Here is a 20,842-nt window from a genome sequence, read left to right on the forward strand (position 1 = left end):
GTGACTTCTGAACGAGACTACACTTAGTTTGTCTTTAACCATGGAAACGTATAGGAGCTGTAGACACGATGATAGTGTTTTTTTTGGGTTTTTTTCTCTCCCATTAAGTTTATTTATAAAGCTGCTTTACTTTAGCTGCATTGGGGCAATAAATATATTTCGACGTTCTGTGGTTATCTTTAGAAATTCACGCTACATAGGGTCAAATCGGCGTCAGGGCCATGCAGAATATGAAGTTATAGAAACTGCGAATCTGTGGAATTGCATTGATGTAGCCGTTTCCCTTTCACAGGGTGTGATTGCGGCAATGAGGGATGGGTTTGGTTTTATAAAATGCGTTGATCGGGATGCCAGAATGTTCTTTCACTTCAGTGAAGTCCTGGATGGAAACCAGCTTCATATTTCAGATGAAGTGGAGTTTACTGTTGTCCCTGTAAGTAGTGTTTCCCCCACTCGTAGAAATCTTGTTGTTATCCTCCTGTGTCCTGCACCTAAATAGATTTTGGCTCCTTAGCCTCTGCTCGACATGTACATTACTAGTGTTTTAGTTGTAAACCTAGCAAAGAGGCTTTTCTGTTGTAACATTTTCACCAAACCAAAGTAAATGTCCTAACTTCTAACCAGTGAAACTGTTTATTACAGGACATGCTTTCTGCCCAGAGAAATCATGCTATCAGAATTAAAAAGCTCCCCAAAGGAACCGTTTCATTCCACACCCAATCCGATCATCGTTTTGTTGGCATTGTAGAAAAAGAAGCCACCGCTGCCTCCAAGTCCAGCAGCCCAAACAAAGGAAAGGAAAAGGTAATATCCGTTTTCCTCATGTTTTGACTAGTAAGGCTTCGTTCACATCTGCGCCAAGGTCCCGTTCGGACATTCCCTCTGGGTTTTCTGTCGGAACGGGACCCTGACTGACGCAAACGGAAACCATAGGTTTCCATTTGTGTTAGTCAGGGTGTCAGAACGGAGGCCTGACAAAGATGTGAACGAAGCCTAAACGGTGATTAGAAATGGTGTACTGTGTAATCTGTGTGTGTGTGTGTTTTATTTGTATGGGCATTTTATTGGTTTGTCGGTTATTTGGAAATGTAGGGCAATATCCATCTACAATAGCTACGTCATATATTGTGTCCTATTTTTTGTTTACTTTTGCTGTTTTTTAAGATTTCAAGTAAGAAAATTTTATTTTATTTTTTTGTTTAGAAAAAAGAAAAGGTAAGATGATGAGCATGGTGTGCCCTGTGATGTGATCTTGAAGAGAATAGTGCCTAATCCAACCCTTTTATATATAACAAGCTACCCTTTATTTGGTGGTTAGCCATGTTAAGTAAATGCTTTTTGAACACCAAATACTGAAATGTTCCCCTGAACTGGGTGTATGTGTGTGTGAATATATATATATGTGTAGATACACCCTTATGCCTAATCTTATTTAAAGAGGCTCTGTCACCAGATTTTCAAACCCCTATCTCGTATTGCAGCAGATCAGCGCTGCAATGTAGATTACAGTAGCGTTTTGTTTTTTCAAAAACGAGCATTTTTGGCCAAGTTATGAGCATTTTTATATTTATGCAAATGAGCCTTTCTTAAGTACAACTGGGCGTGTTTAAAGTTAAGTCCTAGTGGGCGTGTATTGTGTGTGTACATCTGGGCGTTTTTACTTTTTTTACTAGCTGGGCGTTGTGAATAGAAGTGTATGATGCTGACGAATCAGCATCATCCACTTCTCTTCGTTAACACCCAGCTTCTGGCAGTGCACAGACACACAGCGTGTTCTCGAGAGATCACGCTGTGACGTCACTTCCTGCCCCAGGTCCTGCATCGTGTCGGACGAGCGAGGACACATCGGCACTAGGCGACAGAGGCTACAGTTGATTCTGCAGCAGCATCGGCGTTTGCAGGTAAGTCGATGTGTCCTCGCTCGTGCGACACGATGCAGGACCTGGGGCAGGAAGTGACGTCACAGCGTGATCTCTCGAACACGCTGTGTGTCTGTGCAATGCCAGAAGCTGGGTGTTAACGAAGAGAAGTGGATGATGCTGATTCGTCAGCGTCATACACTTCTATTCACAACGCCCAGCTAGTAAAACAAGTAAAAACGCCCAGATGTTACACACACAATACACGCCCAGTTGTACTTAACTTTAAACACGCCCAGTTGTACTTAAGAAAGGCTCATTTGCATAAATATAAAAATGCTCATAACTTGGCCAAAAATGCTCGTTTTTGAAAAAACAAAACGTTACTGTACTCTACATTGCAGCGCTGATCTGCTGCAATACGAGATAGGGGTTTGAAAATCTGGTGACAGAGCCTCTTTAACTTCTTTAAATTACTAACATTTGTTAAGAACAAGAAGTTGAGCACAAATTAACCACCCTCAATTTAACTGGCGTTGCACATTTCTCCCAGTTTTAAAGAATGGGAGCGTATGTTGGGGTGAGATTTAGGGCCTCTTGACATTTCGTTTGTTTCTTTCGTTTATACAGTATTATGCTATTCCATACTGAGGGATCCCACACAAAAAATGTGTCTTGCTTGGTATACGGTTTTAGGGTTTGTTTTGAACATGGGAACCTAGTAGTGATGGATGCTAAACGTATACATCTGGAAGCTCCAATGACCTAAATAAACAGATGTCGCTGAAGCTTCCTGCAGCACCACTCTGCCCAGGGACACCTGTCCTAGGCAAGCTCCTGATGTCCCTCTCCATATATGACAGTCTTCCCCATCCTGGAGTCCCCAGGCATTGTAATGCATCTTCTGCCCGGGGACACAGGCACTGGGGAAACTTCTGACTTCACTTTCCATATATGGAGACCCGTCAGGAGCTTCCATAGGGCCAGACTCCCGGAGTAGAGCGTTAGCTGGTGCTTTGCCCGGGGATTCCAGCTGTGGGGAAGCTTTTGATGTCACTATCCATGGCCAAACCGTGATGTAAAGAGAGGGCCTTTAAATTGAATAAGTCAGCTGTTGTAAGGTAATAGAGACAATGTCCAGTTTCCAGTTGTACGGGGCTCACCATAGTGTCAAATGTTTGATGTCGGACTCCTTTTTTTTTTTTTTAGGCATGACTGTGTCAAAATACCTACCTGCTGTTTTAACACATTAATTCTGTTTCTTAATTTATTTGTTTCACATCTTTTACGGTCATGATTCACCCACCAAAGTCCTGCTTAACTGATTTCTTCCCTGCAGTTTATATGGCTCTGTTCACATTACGCCTGAGCCTTTTGTCAGATGTATACTTAGAGTATTGCGTGCTCTATACGTCTGAAGGAAGACGCTAACGTTTGCCACCGTATAGGCATACGTCTCTATATGCTCCCGTGTCAAAAATGAAGAAACTTTTACTGCGTGATATGTTTTTGTTTTTTCATTTTTTGCCTCTGCATAGAAAACGACAGTCAACTATGCTTTTATATACAGCAAAAAAGGTTTACTAAAATATACGCGCCCGACTAAGGCCAAAAGTACGCACACTTTTGTCCTCAGTCGGGCTAATGGATACGTTTGTTTACGCCGGGAGCTTTTCCTGAGATGCCCCAAAAGTAGGAGTTCAAAGTGATCTTAACAGAGCCTAATCTGTTCTTGTTTATCTCATGGAAAAATTTCAGTTGATCATGTAGGATTATTTCTCGAAACATGGCTTTCATCAGCAAAATGAAAGCTCGATCTTTTAAGGGAAAAGTTTTGTATAGCTTATTGGCTTGATTTTGCAAACATTAGATGCCACATTCGATATTGCAAAGCAGTAAATGAGTTAAATTGCTTTTCTGTGCATGCTTTAATATTACTTTATTATTACTTTATATAACTGCTTGAAGGTGTGTGTTCCTCAGTAACCCTTTTGAGGATAACTGGGTCGTAATAGTCTGATTTTAGTGAGGACTGTAAACTTTTTGGATTCTTCAACATGGTCCTCAACTGGCACAAAAGTACGGATTTCATAATAGCTTTGTTTCTGATATGACTGTATAGTCTGTAAACAACCAAAAGTGATTCAAGAGTGTTCACACAGCTTATTTTAAGGTGTATTTTGGAGCGTATAACGCTCGTATGCTTTAAATACGCTAATTGGTTTCATTGGGCAATACACTGTAGTTCTTATAAGGAGTATTTTTATGCTGCTGAATTTAAAAAAAACAAACCTTGTAAAAAAGAAAAAAAAAATGCCACCTCTTGAATCTATTTAAAAGCTGATTTTTCCATTGTCGCTTTGAAAATTTTCCTTTTTAAAATATGCTTTAAATATGCTTCAACAACGCTTTGAGTAATTGGTAAAAAATGTTATTAAATCGGGAATTAAAATACATATTGTATTTATTTTTTTTTATATAGGAAGGTGAAGAAGGAATTATCTCGTATGAAGATTGTGGCGTTAGACTTACTGTGTCCTATCAGCTCAAAGATCTGGAAGAATTACCTGCTCCACAAGTTGGCGACAAGGTAGGTCTCTTGAAGCGTTTGCTGCATGTCCTACCCTAGAGCATGCAGCATTTTTTTGAAGGTGCATTTTTTTGAAGGTGGAAAAGAAAAAAGCCACAAACGCTTTTTGTAGATTTAGTCATATTTTATCTTGGAACATCTGGCTGCAGTCTGTTTTTTGGGAGGAGGAATAAATGTGCAAAAAAAGCTATGAAAAACCGCACTGAAAACGCGAGTTAACCCTGCGTGTGTGAATCCAGCCTTAGGGAGGGGGAAGCTGCAGAGCAGGTAGAAAGTTTGGCTTGTTACTGTTATCTCCCTCAACACAGCCTACGAGTCACCTCAGGGGAGTGATTCACAGACTTTTCTTAATACTGTTTCGGGACCAGGGCAGTTTTCGTTGTAGTTTTTGTTTTTTGTTTTTCGTTTTTATGGTGTTCACTGTGCTACCACAGAGTTGCCCCCCCCTTCCCATCTAGCTTCTTGGATGCCGTGGTTGCTTTTGTTCGTGGCATGTTAGTGGTTAAATGGCCTGTAACATACAGCTAAATGCCCTTCTTACACTGGCCAATTATCAGGCTTTCAAAGAACGCTCGGTCCCGATAAATGCCCTGTGTAAACAGGGCAGCTTGTTTATCTGCTGATCGTATTGTTTTAAATGTGCAAAATATTGTGTAAGCAGGGAGACGTTCTGCCGACATGATAGAAATGTATGGGGACGAGCGATTGTAGTAACGAGCGATTTGTACCCATACTAGCTCCTTGTGAAAGGATCAAACGTGCGCCGATCAACGAGCAGACTTGTTGATCGGCGCACGTTGCACCTGCCAAAATTGACCGGTGTAAAAGTACCTGAACACCCGCACTGCGTGTGAAGCAGGCTGAGCTCCTGAGCCCGCTCTATATACTTCTCCCCTCCCGCTGTGTGGGGAAAATGGAGCTGCAGCAAAAGGGCTAAACACACTGGGGTGCAGATGAGAATGATCCATGAAGGTTTTTATCTGGACTAGTGTCTCAGCAATGTTTTACCTGTTTCTTCAGGTAGAGTTCAGCATTTGTGAAGCCAAAAGAACTGGCCAGCAGAGTGCGGTTTCCCTAAAAGTTCTTGGGCGAAATTCCAACAGTAAAAGGTTTCATGGTTTTGTGGCCACACTAAAAGATAATTTTGGATTTATTGAAACTGCAAATCACGACAAAGAGATCTTCTTTCACTACAGGTAATGATGACCTTCATGCTGTAAGCTTAAATTCTTTGTGTCTGCTTGAACATTTTAACATGTACATTCATTTTTATTTTATATATATATATATATATATATATATTATTTTTTCTTGCCATTTTTATCGTAGTGAGTATTCTGGAGATGTGGATAAGCTAGAGCTAGGGGATATGGTGGAGTACTGCTTGTCCAAAGGGAAAGGGAACAAGGTCAGCGCTGAGAGGGTCACTAAGGTTCATCAAGGTAAGCATGAATATGGATTATACATTCTGTATTGTCTTTCACCAGTCAATCAATTTTATCTAGACTTTGACTAATTCCAGTTTGACTTTCTTTATTCAAGAAAATGGTAGTTAAAGTGCTTTTTACTAAACTTGGCTGGAAAGGTATAACATTTTATCTTGCACTCTTCTTTCTTAATGTTTGTCCTTTTTGTCACTACTAGTTAACGGGTCAACTGATGAAGTTGATCCAACTGTGTACTGGGGTAAAGTAGTCCGACCCTTAAGGAGTGTAGATCCAACACAGACTGAATACCAGGGTATGATAGAGTTTATAGAAGAGGGTAAGTGTCCATTACAACTTCTCCATTGTTTAAGTTTAAATGTTTTTTTTCTGTATTTCAAGAGTAAGGCCTCATTCTTACTTGTATATTAAGTTCTTCTTCCCGTATAAAATGTGTCCTGAACACAGAGGCAGCTATTGGCATGTCCACATTACCGCTGTATTTCTACACTCATTCCATACTTGATATGCACAATTCTCCAACAAATGCCTAATGATGGCTGTTCTACTCATAGATGTTGAGCCTTAAAAACTCATATCCCTAATTCTAATCTTCAATTCGAATTTGTAATATGAAATATGGAAGAAAATACAGGTGACCATAACAATAGAAACAAAATACTGACAAATGTTAACCCCTTAATGACCAGCCTATTTTGGACCTTAATGACCAAGCTATTTTTTACGTTTTTCAATCGTCGCATTCCAAGAGCTATAACGTTTTTATTTTTGCGTCGACATAGCTGTATAAGGTCTTGTTTTTTGCGGGACGAGTTGTATTTTTTAATAGCACCATTTTGGGGGACATATTATTTATTGATTAACTTTTATTAACTTTTTTTGGGGGGGAATAGAAAAAAATCTGACATTTCGCCACTCTTTTTTGCGTCCTAAATCTACGCCGTTTACCGTGTGGTATAAATAACACAATAACTTTATTCAGCGGGTTGTTACGATTGCAACGATACAAAATTTGTATAGTTTTTGTATGTTTTACTACTTTTACACAGTAAAAACGCTTTTTTTTTCTAAATGATTTGTTTTTGTGTCTCCATATTTGAAGAGCGGTAACGTTTTTATTTTTTCGCTGATGCGGTTGTATGAGGGCTTTTTTTTTGCGGGACGACTTGTAGTTTTTATTGGTACCATTTTGGAGTAGATTCGACTTTTTGATCACTTTTTATCACATTTTTTTAAAGTCAGGATTCACAGAAAACAGCAATTTTTCCATAGTTTTTTTTATTACATTTTTTACGGCGTTCACCGTGCGGGTTAAATAATGTAATAGATTTATAGTCGGGGTCGTTAGGGACGCGGCGATACCAAATATGTGTAACTTTTTAACTTTATTTTGTTTTTTTAAGGGTATGTTCACACGGCCAAATTTCAGACGTATACGAGGCGTATTATGCCTCGTTTTACGTCTGAAAATATGGCTACAATACGTCGGCAAACATCTGCCCATTCATTTGAATGGGTTTGCCGACGTACTGTGCAGACGACCTGTTATTTACGCGTCGTCGTTTGACAGCTGTCAAACGACGACTCGTAAAAATACAGCCTCGTCAAAAGAAGTGCAGGACACTTCTTTCAGACGTTTTTGGAGCTGTTTTCTCATAGACTCCAATGAAAACAGCTCCAAAAACGAGTTGGTAAAAATGCGAGTTGGTAAAAAACGTCTGAAAAGCAGGGTCTGTTTTCCCTTGAAAACAGCTCTGGATTTTCAGACGTTTTGGTTGACTACGTGTGAACATACCCTGATAGTAAAGCAGTTTGTAAGGGGAAAAGCTGGGTTTTTCATTTTTTTTCACATTTTTTTTTAAATTAACTTTATTAAACTTTTTTTCACTTTTTTACTAGTCCCACTAGGGGACTAAAATATGCGATTCTGCGATCGCTATTATAATACACTGCAATACTTCTGTATTGCAGTGTATTACTGCCTGCCCGTTTAACACGGACAGGCATCTGCTAGGTCATGCCTGCGGCATGATCTAGCAGGCATTCACTCCAGGCAGACCTGGGGGCCTTTATTAGACCCCTGGCTGCCATTAGAGACACAGACACTCGGCGATCGTATCGCCGGGTGTCAGTGGGGGAGAGAGGGAGCTCCCTCCCTCTCTCCAAAACCACTCAGAAGCGGTGCTCGCTATTGAGCACCGCATCTGAGGGGTTAAACGTGTGAGATCGATACTAATATCGATCTCACGGCAGAGCAGGGATGCCCCCAGCCCTCAGCTGCCTCTGGCAGCTGAGAGCAGGGAGATTTGACAGCTCCCTGCTCTGTTTACTTATTCCGATGCCGCGACGTAAAAAGTCTATGGCATCGGAATAAGGCCCGTTAGTGACCGACGTAGAAACACGATGGGCCGGTTACTAACGGGTTAATACAAAATTATTTATATCTTTTGTCCGTAATACCCTCTGTTTCATTACACAAGTGTGAACAAGGCCTAACTTTCCATGGTAAAAAAAAAAAAAGTTATGTTGTCTGCCTGGTTTTAGTAGATCATGTTCTAGGAGTGCAGAAAGTAACTGCATTTTTATATTTACTTAGTTGTGGACAAACAGAAGATAGCTGAAGAGACTCCCGAACAAGCTGAGGAGGAGGAGGAGGAGGAGGAGGAGGAGGAGGAAGACGAAGAAGAAGCAGAAGCTGAAGCCAGCACTGAAACCAACACGCAAGGTCTGTCTTTCTGCTTTTTATGGCAGCTTATAGTATACTAAAAATTTGGACTGCAGACTGTAAAATTACCTGTTGATGGGCTGCAGAGAAACTGACTTCTCTGGCTTTTTGGGCTCGAACAGGACCAATTCAGCGCGTTCGTGAGAAGGGGTTGTCCAGTTGGTCAACAATGCTGAGGGTGATCTCAGCAGGCGATTTCGGCTGAGTTGGCTGGAGTAATTTGCAACCACACATTTGATACAATGTATTTACCACATTCCACCAGCTCATATTCTGCTCTTTCCAGAGGCTCTCTGCTCTGGCTAATTCTAACAGCATTGCTCGGCTGTTTCCTTAAAGAGGCTCTGTCACCACATTATAAGTGCTCTATCTCCTACATAATCTGATCGGCGCTGTAATGTAGATAACAGCAGTGGTTTTTATTTTGAAAAACGATCATTTTTTAGCAAGTTATGAGCAATTTTAGATTTAGTTTCTTAATGCCCAACTGGGCGTGTTTTTACTTTTGACCAAGTGGGTGTTGTAAAGAAGTGTATGAGGCTGACCAATCAGTGACCAATCATTGACATACACTTCTCATTGTTCCAGCCCAGCTTCTTTCACTGCACAATCTCACTGTGCTGTGGATCATTCTGGGCTGGAACAATGAGAAGTGTAGGACACTGATTGGTCAGCCTCATACACCTCTTTACAACACCCACTTGGTCAAAAGTAAAAACACGCCCAGTTGGGCATTAAGAAACTAAATCTAAAATTGCTCATAACTTGCTAAAAAATTATCGTTTTTCAAAATAAAAACCACTGCTGTTATCTACATTCCAGCGCCAATCAGAATATGTAGGAGATAGGGCACTTATAATCTGGTGACAGAGCCTCTTTAACCCCTATAGAATTTAATGGCGTCCCCCTCTCCAGTTAGTCCACGTCTGAAACGGCAGCGGCCGCATCTCCAGGTGAAACGGGGATCTGGTGACTCCCTTTCTAGATTTAGGGAATAACCTCCATCAGACGTTTATGGGGTATCCTTTTAATCCTATTAATGTCTAAGTTGGTTAAAATACTTTCAACTAAACTAAGCAGGATAGGTCACATGTTGCCAAGGTGTTCTAACTGTCTAACAGTAAAACTGTCCTTGTTGCCTATAGCAACCAGCGCTCCGCTTTCATTTTTTTTTCTAACCTTCTCTTGGGAAAATTAAAGCCAAGCGCTGATTGGTTGCTATGGGCCACAAAGACTGTTTTACTTTTAGTCACACATAGTTGACATACTTTATCAAAACTGTCTGAAAGTAGCTGCAGGGTAATGAAGTTAATGAAGGTCAAAACATGCAGTAAGCCACTTTCACTTGGAAGTCTTATGTCAGTATTTTGCATCAGTATTTGTTAAACCATGTGTGTGTCCAAATACGGAAGCCGTAAAAATAAGATTATAATTCTCTGGTTTTATTTCCCTCCTGGTTTTGGCTTCAACATACTCACAAATACTGCTGTGTGAAAGTGGCTGTACTCCTGTCTGTGACATGGGGGTCTGAGCACGGAGACTCCTACCGATTGCTAAAACAAAGTGTCAAACGCTGTGCCGTTTCACTTTTTATCCATTGTTGGAAAGGCGAGGGAGTGGTGTACAGTTTCAATAGAAGCGCTAACCTAAGCGATTCTTCCGCTTCATTTTAGCGATCAGTGGCCGGGCCCCCACCGATAAAAATCTCATGTTATGTCATAGTGACGTGTCAGAAGTTTTGAAGTTTAGTTACCCTTTCATATATGTGAACATGGGCAGTCATTATTTGCTGTGAATTTTCGGTGTGCACAGTCACACGCTTGAATCTGTGCTGGTTTAAGAACATACTGCAGGTGGTTTTGAAATATGCAGCATGCTGTGTTTTCAGGCTGTCTTTACAGCAGAAAATAACCATGGCTTTTCAGAAAGAAGCCGCTCCTGGCAAACCACAAATTTCTTGTAATCTCGTTGGGCGACATGGATATGGGCCCTTGCCACTACGAGACTGACACTAGGCAGGCCATACCCTGCCTAGTGTCCGTAGGAGCCAGACACGATCTGCTTTTCAGGTCTGCTGCACTTCTTTTTTTTTTTTTTTTTTTTTTTTTTTTTTTTTTTTAGTTTTATCTATCTTTTCCCTTTTTAGATTCAGGGTAGATTGTCAGCCCGGTCGACTGCCTATTCAACCGCTGGTCAAGTAACACCTTTTTCTGCTTCCTCAGATGGCATGCTGGTAACCCCTACTATATGTGGGAGGTTGCCAAAAAGTCTACTCTGGTAAGAGGTTTACCTGGAGATTAATTGGAGGATAAGTATGGGGTATATCCGCCCTCCAGGCAGGTGCTCTGGTGTCATGGGGGGCGGGGGGAAAGACACCTTACAGTGCCGTACTATCCGTATAGAGGTGGTCCACAGACCACCTTGTCAGTCTTTTTGGGTTCCTTGGTAGTGATTTTCTCCTCCAGTGAGGCTTTTACACTCTGTAGGAGTTCCCCCCTCCCTGGTCCCTCCTTGGTCCTGGTCTTTTCACTGTGGCTCCAATGGCCACGTCTCAGTCGGTGAGTCCTCGCTAGTTTTATTTCCCTGCCTTTCTGGAGGAGTAGGCCGCAAGTTTTCACGACCGTTTCCCGCCCACCTTTGGTCATGTGTCCTCCCGCCCCATCGGACGCTCGGCCACGTGTGCTGGCTGCTGAGGCAGCAGGTCCTGGTGTTCCTCTGCTTGGGTGGTCTCTCCCTTTAGCATAGGCTTTCAGCTAGGTGGTCTCACTTAAGCTGCACCATGGCTGAGGTTGGACTGCTCAGAGCACTGTTTGTTTTTTTGTTCTTCTAGGGGGCAATTATTTTTCCCTTTTAGGGGCCTTCCTTCCACTGACACTGATCTAACTCGTGTAAAGGTCCTACCTCTCCTAGCATTTTTGTCCTGGGAGGGTTCCAGCTGACAACTGGGCTCCTGTGGCATTAGTGACCAGTATAAGTATAAATTCCCCTGTGGTCAGCCTACTCCACTATGCTCCCAGTGCCTGCAATCCAGGGCACGGCACCCTCGCAGAATGGGCACCTGCCCCCCTCCTGACTGCACAATTGTTCTTAGGTCCTTAGGGAACCTTTGCAGATTCTCCCAGATTATGGCTTAGTCTCTAGAACACATGCTTCCATAAATGATAACTGCCCAGATCAATCGCTTTGCAGCTACCTCAGGGGTCATGCAGTAAAGCTAGAGACCCAGGAGCGCAAGGGACAGGTCCCGCAACTCTTCTGTTTCCTCACCAGCATCCCCTGTTAGGACTAGCAATGGGGTAGCTGCCTCTCAGCAGGATCAGTGTATGTAATTTGGGGATTCCGTTGACTCAGAACAAGAAACTATAATGGCAACCGTTATGCTGGAATTGATTTGCGTTGTCAGGGAAACTTTACGTGTTCAGGATGACTCTTCCTCTCCTTTACAGTGAGAGGTCTTTCCGCCTTCACTGGCACCAGCCTATGGTTCTTCCAAAGGAATGGAAGCACCCTGACAGGACCAAGAGGATATGCTGTTCTCCTTTCAGGATGATGTGCTTTTGTAAGTGGGCTGTCCCATGGTGGATCTGTTCATGTTTGGGCTGTCCAAGAGCACTACTCTTTGACCACATACTTTGTCAGATGCGGCATCTTAGTGATTTTCTTGACTAGATTGGTTTCTCTATCTAAATGTGCTTTATAGCTGCAGGTTCTGTCTTGCGTCCAGCATTCGTCACCTCTTGGGTTAAGCTTGCTCCATCTGGGCTAAACCTCTTAACCGGAGTATTAGAGGGAGCTCTGCAGGAGCACCTGACTGATCTGGCTTCCCAGCTTCTACATGGTCGCTATTAACCCTTATCTTCCTGGTGAAGGCCTTTTCTAGAAAGGAGAATCTTGGCGGGCAGGGTTATGAAAATCAAAGTTATCCTGGCCAGATGGCTCTCCTTCGCCAGGAGGATCATATCCCTGCCTGCCATCCTTTTGCCAAAAGTTATATTGCTGGGCTGGCACCAACGACTACTTTTTTTTAGTGGATGATCCATCAGAATCTCCAAGCTGTCCTGGGTGATCCTGAGACTTGAAAGATATTCCTTTCTAGAAAAGGCCTTCACCAAGAAGTCATCTAGATAAGGGTTAATAGCGACTCCCACGTATAAGCTGGGATCCAGTTTCCATTCGCTTCTGCATGCGTGTGCTGGGCAAGGTGGTGTTGGCCTCTTAAGGCCATCACTTATGCCCAATTTCACACTAGGTCCAGGGGATAATCCTTGCATGCTGGAACAAATCCTAGAATTCCCTGAGCAAGTCTATCCTACTGCCACCCACATGTTCATAAGGAGTTTCTCTGGTGGTTGACTTCCGCAGCCATCTCCCAGGGCCAGTACTTCCTGCGTCTCCAGGATTATCTTCTGCATCTTTTCCCTCCACTTCCGCTACTGCCCTGTGCTGTCAAACTAGGCAAGGCAGAGGGCATTCTAGCCATCCTGGTGGCCCCAGACTAGCCTCGCCAAGCATGGTACTCTGACCTTGGTCATCTGCTCGCAGATGCCCCATGGCACCTTCCGTTGCGACACAACCTAATTTCCCAGGGTCCGATGTTCCACCCCACTTCGTTTGACGACAATCTGAGATTCTGCGGTCTCTGAGTCTGTCACTCAAACGAGGTTAAAGGCCAGGAAGCCTCAGTCGGCCAAGGTGTACCACTGCTCCACCCTAATTATTCCATCTTTCCTGGCTTTTCGTTCCAAGGTGAAGACCTTCTTGCAGTGTGTGGCTCATGCCGTTCTTCCTTTTTTCGGCATGTCTCTGAACCCTTGGATCTCAACTTGTTTCTTGGAGCTCGCCAGGCCTCCCCTTTTGAGCAATCATGGGACATCTTGCTCAGTTTTTTTATTTTATTTCCTGGAAGGTTGCCTTCTTATCAGACAGGTGTAGGTACTGGCAGCGCTGCCCTGTACATCTCTCTTCATGGTTGTCTACAGGGATAAAGCAGTGTTCTGCCCCCGTTCCATCCTTTTCTGTAGAAGGTTGTCTCTGCCTTCTGCCAATAATATAGACTTTGTTCTACCTTGCTTCTGTCCCTCCGTGTCCAACCTGTAAGAGGGCGTACTGCATTGTCTTGATGTGGTTCTGGTGGATTCCAGGGCTATCGTCTACTTGTTGGATTAGGTCTGTGATGTCAAGGGCAAGGTTCCTCCCTCTCGGCTTACCCGGCCATTCCACGAGGACTGTTGGTGCATCCTGGGCAGTTTGACACCAAACTTTCGGGTCTCAGGTTTGCAAGGCTGCTACCTGGGCTTCGAAGCGTACCTTCTCGAAGTTCTACCAAATACATACTTTAGCTTCCTCTGATGCCACCCTGGGTTGCAAGGTACTCCAAGCTGCTGTTCGTTAGGCGGTACGCACTTTGGATTCCTTCTTTTGCCCACCATCTTGGACTGCTTTAGGACATCTTATTGTGCTGTGTCCCCCAATGATATTAACAAGAAAATTTAGATTTTTGTACTCTCCATAGAACACCTTTCTCGTTTAATTCATTGGGGGGACACAGATTCCACACTACTTTTTGTTTTTTTTCATGTGCCTGGGACTTTGGTGCTTGTTGTTGTATTTTCACCGGTCCAATGGTTGTACGGTTTTCTTCTCCTTCTTTTTTATAAACTGATTAGCTCCGTGTGTGGAGGGCATGACCTCCCTGGTTGGAGCTAAAGCACTTTTTCTTACCTAGTGTCAGTCTCCTAGTGGCAAGGGTGCCTATGCACATGATGCTTTGTCCTCCAATTAATTAAACGAGAGTGAGATTTTATGGTGGGTACAAAAACACAATTTTTGCCAGGGCAAGCTGTCGCCAGCCTAAAATGTAGTATTACATGGGAGCCATTCAGATGATTAACCCAAGTCTACCAAAGTGGGAGCTGCTCTCGTATTTAGCTCAGAGAAGGGATCCTGAGCAGCGGACCCCCCTTTATGACATGCATATATTCAGGTTTTTTTTTTGATAAAGACAACCCCTTCAATGAGAACAGTAATTTTGATTTCACAACTTCTGCGCTTTCTGTATTCTAAAATATTTAAGTTTCACTGTGATATATGTTTGATAAAATCTTTCAGGTGACATGAAAGGACGCCTTTTTCCCTTTGGCATCGTGGGAATGGTAAATAAAGCGGATTGTCTTCAGAAGGGAGAAACCGTCAAGTTCCAACTCTGTGTTCTAAGTCAGAATGGGCAGACCATGGCTTGCAACATTGAGCCACTCCGCAGGGGTACTGTGGAGTGTGTAAAAGATCAGGTGAATACTATGGTTTTGTCTTTTTTGTTTGTTTTTTTTTTTTTTTAAAGTTCCTCTAGAAGCGGTTTGTTGTAGTTTTTGTATTCTATAATTTTGTGATGGGACTTCATCTAGTTATACAAAGGCTCTTTAGTTTGGGTTATGTCCTAGGCTATACAGACTTTTTGTAACACAACTGATTTCATTCCCTTGGACTGCAGCTGTCACTTGATGGGTAAAATCAATCGTGCTACAAAATGTTTCCTTGTAGCCCATTAGCTCAGTTTTTCACACGTTAAGGATGGCCGAGAGGTTTAAAGTGAATGGGGCTGGGCCCTACAAAATCCGTTACAGATACTTCCACGTGTACAGGAATGCAAGCTTCTACAGTCAGCAGATCGGGGGTTGCAGAGTGTCAGAACCCCACCGATCTGATATTGATGGCCCATCAATATTATGCTTCCGGAAAAAGTCTTGAAGGCTTTCAAAAATTGCTTGACCCAGCCAACTTATAGAGTTGGTCTGGGTGTAGGGAGATGAATTTCAGTGCTCTCTCTCTTTTATTCTTTATTTTGGTGAGGAGTGATCAAAACATACAGAAATTTAGCAGAAATGCTAGCTTTACGCCATACTTTGTCACCTGAAATTATTTTTGGATGCAGGAATGATGCCTTAGGGTAGGAACACACTAGGCGTAAACAATACGGATTTTCCGCAGCTGATTTGATTGTGGAAAATCTGCAGTGTAGTACAGTAACAGCAGCGTGGATGAGATTTGAACAAATCTCATCCACACAACGGAAAAAAATCCTCTGGAAAAAAACCTTTCAGAAATTAACCTGTTTTTTTAATTTTTTTTAATCTGCAGCATTTACATTTATGCAGTGGAATCGCTGCTATTCTGTTGTGGGTTTTCCCTGATTGAATTCAATGGGATGTAAAGCCCGCAACAGAGGCATGTTTTGCAAGTGAGAAACTATTTTTCATTTGAAATTTCAAAAAAAAAAGCTTTAGGCCTCATGCACACTACCGTAGCCATGTGCACGGCCGTGATTTTCAGGTCGGCCAGCAGCGGAGTGTCACCCGCGAGCTGCCTGAAAAACTTGGTCGTGTGCATGGCCCCATAGAAATTAATGGGGCCACAATTCTCCCGTGGATTTTCAGGGGGAATTGCGGCCTTAAAAGCAAGTTTTGGTGCAATGGGACCTTATACATACCCCCTGACTTAGTTGTAGCATCAGGATTCTCTATTGTGAGCGCAGCCCGTCCTCCTTGGATGACATTTCATCCCATGTGACTGTTGCAGCCAATCAAAGGCTGCAGCGGTCACATGGACTATAGTATCTCAGGAGGCAGGCTATGCTAAGAAGAGAGGGACGTGTCGCCATGACTACGGGTGGGGTAAGTATAAGCTTTTTTTAAAATTATTATTCCTGCAGGATTTCCGTAGCGGACATGCCATCTGAAAAATTGCACCACAATTTAGTGCGGTTTTTCGTGCGGAATGTCCTGCGGCTCTCCTGACATGCTGTGTATCAGTCCTGTGTCTTCCTACCCTTAAATAAATGTTGACTTTTCATTATGTCTTGCTTTCTTTATTTATTTTGTCTAGTTTGGGTTCATTAACTATGAAATTGGTGACAGCAAGAAACTCTTCTTCCACGTGAAAGAGATACAGGATGGAGTTGAGCTACAGGCTGGGGACGAAGTAGAGTTCTCAGTTATTCTTAATCAGCGAACTGGAAAGTGCAGTGGCTGTAATGTTACACTAATAAGGTAAAAATAGTTTATTCACACGCATTTGAGATTGTAATGTGCAAGGATTAGAAAGGTTAGAGGTTCCTTGTAACTATAGAAGTAAGCAGTTCGTGGAAGTCTCCCATGCGATTGTCTGAAGATGTAGCCCCACTTAACTCCCAAAGTTTATCTTTGTTGTGTATCTTGCGTAAATCATCCAGGAAGCTTCTCTAAGGCCTCATGCACATGACCGTAGACATGGCCACGTGCATTAATTTTTATGAGACTGGACTGCAGAACACGGCCGTAATAAGACATGTCCGTTGTTTCTGCGGTCCAGGCTCCTGGGCCATGCACGGACCGCGGAAACCATGGTCATGTGCATGGGCCCATTGAAATGAATGGGGCCACAATTCACACGCAGATTTGCAGGTGAATTGCGGCCGCAAAAATAAGTTTGTGTGCATGGGGCCTAACGGTTATTATACGTACCGATCAACGAGACGGCAGGGAGATATTCCGCCAACAGCAATATTTAATGCACCTCGTCCATCGGCTGATCGTTGCCCTGCAATGATCAGGAACGAGCGTTCATATGAGCGCTCGTTTGCCTGATAATTGGTCCTTGTGAAAGGGCATTAATAAGTATGGAAAAGTACAATTACTTAGGGGGAAGGGGGTAAGAGGGGTCGAATCCTCTGAATACAATTGCTAGGTCTGAGTAATATTGGAATTTGAATGATATCCCTTGATATGGATATGTAGAAGTGCTGGATTTGGAGACTGCTTATACTATATTGTAAATTTTGGTCTACTAGAACTTATTTATTACTTATTGACAATGTTTTGAATGCCTCAATTTGTTGTGATCTTTATTGCAGTAAAGGCCCTGAAATGGTGGCAGCTCCTCGTCCTGATAGATTAGTGAGCCGATTGAAGAGCATAACGTTGGATGATGCCAGTGCACCTCGTCTTATGGTTGTGCGTCAGCCCAGAGGCCCAGATAACACAAAGGCAAGTTGTTGTTTTTTAGTGGTTTTTTTTTGTCTGCACATAAATGAGATCTGAAGTAGACTTGTGGAGGTGTTTATGGGGGTTTTATCGCTGTATAAATGAAATGTTCTACTACTTTTTAAATTCCTCACCGTTTTAAGATATTTCTTTGCTGTCGGTGAATGAAAACACTAGTTCACATTCAGAAGCAGCAAACCTTGTGAATACCTAGTCCAGCTCTCAGCTGAGAAGTGGATAAAATCGCAGTCTAGGCAATGCTCTGTGGTCTAAATACTTCAGCTGCACAAACCTGTGGTAGTTTGCTACAATGTATCAGTCTGCAGTCTAAGGCTGGGTTCACACAGAGTTTTTTCTTCCATTGAGCGTTGCGGGCAAAAAACGCTGTGAAATATGCTTCATCTTTCTTGATGTCAATGGGAGGTCAGAGACGTAAACTCTTGAAGATAAGGCATGCCCCTTCATTTTCCCGCTCACGGGAAAAATCCGCCTCCCATTGAAATCAAGCTATTTGCGCCATTCCAGCCAAGGAAAAAAAGTTGCAAATTTATGCGTACAGCTGTTTTGCCCCAAATTTTTGGTCTGTTAGCACTTTTACACCACATATGAAATGCCAGAATTGGTACGTCTGTCCCACAGTAAATTCGAAAATAGTAGAACTTTTCATTTATACAATATTATACGGGAAAAGTCCTTTAAACATTAATTATTTTTTTAATATTTGACTTAATTTGCTTTTAATTCTTTCCTTTTACAGGGATTTGGCATAGAAAGAAAGATCCATCAAGCTGGTGTCATTGACTAATTCGCTTTTGTTTTTGATTTTCTCCATCCGGTAAAGCACATTACCTAATCAAGTATGATCAAACCAAGGGATATTTTGAAGCGCAACATCTTTGCAGCCCAAAAATAAAATATTCTGTAACAGTTACATCAGTTTTAAAATTTTCCATCTTGCACTCAAGTCCTGAACAGCAAATCCTTTTTAAATTATGCACATTTCCAAGTGAGGAGTTAAGTTGGAGCCTTAATATTAATTTTTTCCTTAAGAAGCTTGATTTGAGTTTTGCATCTTAAAGCAACAAAGTTGTTTGTTTTTTTTTTTTGTTCTTTTCTCCTCTCCCTTCTCCATGCCCAGTATAATCTGTGACTTTACCCTGCAAAACTCTGCACTTGATACTGTTTAGTATATATTCTACCTCCGATAGTTACAAACTTGTTTTTCTTTTTTTTTCCCCCCCTCCCTGTCTGTCAGAGGACCACATAGTAATGGTGGAATATATTCTATTCAGCCACTCATTTTCTTCATCTAACGACAGCCAAATGTTTGCTTTTTATATATATATATATATATATATATATATATATATAATTTGAATATTTTTTTCCATATGTTTGAACGGGAGCTGTTAGATACTAAAAGCATTTTATTTGCTAATTTTTTATTTTATTTTTTTGTAAGCAAGTGACTTTGGAAATGCAGATCTCCACAAAGGTGACATGTGCCATCAGTGTGAAGTTTAAAATATTTGAAAACGCACAGTTTTTGATTTTTCTTGCTGCTAAGACACAGCAATTTTGAAATATAAAAATTTAAAGGAAGAAAATGTGCCTGAACTGCGTGGTTATTTTCTGTTTTTGTTTGTTTTTGTTTTTCTCCCCTCCTCGTTCCTCTTAAGTTTACAGGAGCCTCTCCATCATACTGTTAGCTGCATGCATCAAGGTTAATAAACACTTGATGCCTTTTTTTACCTGCCATTACCTGAAACAGACCGCTCACTCACCAATGGGTAGACAGTCTTGTTTTTGTTTTTTGTTTTTTTTGTGTTTTTTTCCCCCCCTCCTCCCACCTATTGTTAGGAAGTAATTTATTTCCCAAATGGTTTAAACCAGGAAAATCACGAACTTTTTCCTCGGTTAATGGAAGAGTTATTGGAAATTTGTCACATTCTCTCCTTGTTTTTTTTTTTCTCTGTTCTGTTTTCTGGAAACTTCTATTGAAGACTTATCTTACATTTGTAAAAACAAAACTTGGCTCTGATATTTTTTTTTTCTGTTTAATGGCAAAAAATTAAAAATAGAATAAAGTTTTACCAATTAATTTTGAAATCTTGTCTTCCTTTTACGGTAAATTAAACCATGAAAAGAACCCAATTTTAAGTTCAAAGCGTGTTTAATTTTTATTTTTTTATTTTATAGATATAACCGTTAAAGTGACATAATTTCAATATAACAGCTGCATCCAGAATAACTGATGGCTGGCTAAGGGTTCATGGCTGTAAGCATTTCATGTGGCACCGTACTAAGGCGGTATTCTCTCCTAAAAGCAATATATGACGGCATTTGATGACACATGGCACAGGTTTTTTTTAGTTAAAATTCATCATGGATCTTGTAGAAGAAAAAGACAACAAATGAAATTGTCATACAAGTACAGTATGGGCTCATAGATTTCCGTGCGTGCAATTCACGGCTCTGTGAAGCTCAACATGTACTAATACAGTTGTGTGCATGAACCCCTATGATCGAGTGGGCACACTATTGATCCACTAATCAACGTCCAAAACCATGGGTCACCCAGAAAAAAAAATGTGAGTCACAACTTTTTTTCAGCCTGCCTCACTGCAGGAAATTGTAAAGCTGTAGATTGAAGGAAAAAAAAAGGAAGTTGCATATGTATTTGTGCAGTGATTCTTGATAGTGGCTAATGGATCCACGGAGTACCAATTCCAAGAATTAACTTGGGCAGCTATCCGTTATTCTGGCTCGAACTACCGCTCATGAGGGGGAATAGGCGGCGAACATTATGTTTGGGCCAGGGGGTTTCAGGGCATGGCTACTCGGCACCATGTAGGAAGTTAAAGAAAACTTTGGCATCTGAGGGTCGGTATTGTAGTGGGCTGCCGTAAGAGAATTGCTAATGTATAGTCATTGTATCCAGATAATCAAATTGATATGCAAATTCTTATTTGCTGGCCTGCACAATGGCAGGAATCCCTTTCCTGCGTGTCTACAAGAGGAGTCGGGCAGTGGGACTTAGCATGTGTGAGCGCTGGTGGCCATTTTAATAAAGGAATCAAAAGCAAACGAGTTGCACCATAACGTGTACAGAGGCTAAAAAAAGTCTACACACCCCAGTTAAAATGCCAGGTTTTTGTCATGTCAAAAAATCCGTACAAGATGAATAATTTCAGAACACTTTCCACCTT

At 41.9% G+C, this 20,842-nt stretch overlaps 1 protein-coding gene across 5 annotated transcripts in view; it reads left to right on the forward strand.

The window, feature by feature from the left end:
* The window catches only part of CSDE1 (cold shock domain containing E1), a 72,991-nt gene extending 53,257 nt beyond the window's left edge, over positions 1 to 19,734 (forward strand). For 4 of the 5 annotated variants that reach the window (XM_075853811.1, XM_075853812.1, XM_075853813.1 and 1 more), the window contains 11 exons: positions 293 to 433; positions 643 to 804; positions 4,342 to 4,449; positions 5,470 to 5,645; positions 5,779 to 5,891; positions 6,094 to 6,213; positions 8,491 to 8,619; positions 14,728 to 14,906; positions 16,498 to 16,661; positions 17,504 to 17,636; positions 18,391 to 19,734. In XM_075853811.1, coding sequence (XP_075709926.1) covers positions 293 to 433; positions 643 to 804; positions 4,342 to 4,449; positions 5,470 to 5,645; positions 5,779 to 5,891; positions 6,094 to 6,213; positions 8,491 to 8,619; positions 14,728 to 14,906; positions 16,498 to 16,661; positions 17,504 to 17,636; positions 18,391 to 18,438 — 1,473 coding nt within the window. In that variant the 3' untranslated portion in view covers positions 18,439 to 19,734. The remainder of the gene's footprint in view (positions 1 to 292; positions 434 to 642; positions 805 to 4,341; positions 4,450 to 5,469; positions 5,646 to 5,778; positions 5,892 to 6,093; positions 6,214 to 8,490; positions 8,620 to 14,727; positions 14,907 to 16,497; positions 16,662 to 17,503; positions 17,637 to 18,390) is intronic. The other variant, XM_075853814.1, reaches the window with a different exon arrangement.
* Positions 19,735 to 20,842: the final 1,108 nt, after the last annotated feature.

Source organism: Rhinoderma darwinii, chromosome 2 (genome assembly GCF_050947455.1).
Source record: "Rhinoderma darwinii isolate aRhiDar2 chromosome 2, aRhiDar2.hap1, whole genome shotgun sequence".
Taxonomy (NCBI): domain Eukaryota; kingdom Metazoa; phylum Chordata; class Amphibia; order Anura; family Rhinodermatidae; genus Rhinoderma; species Rhinoderma darwinii.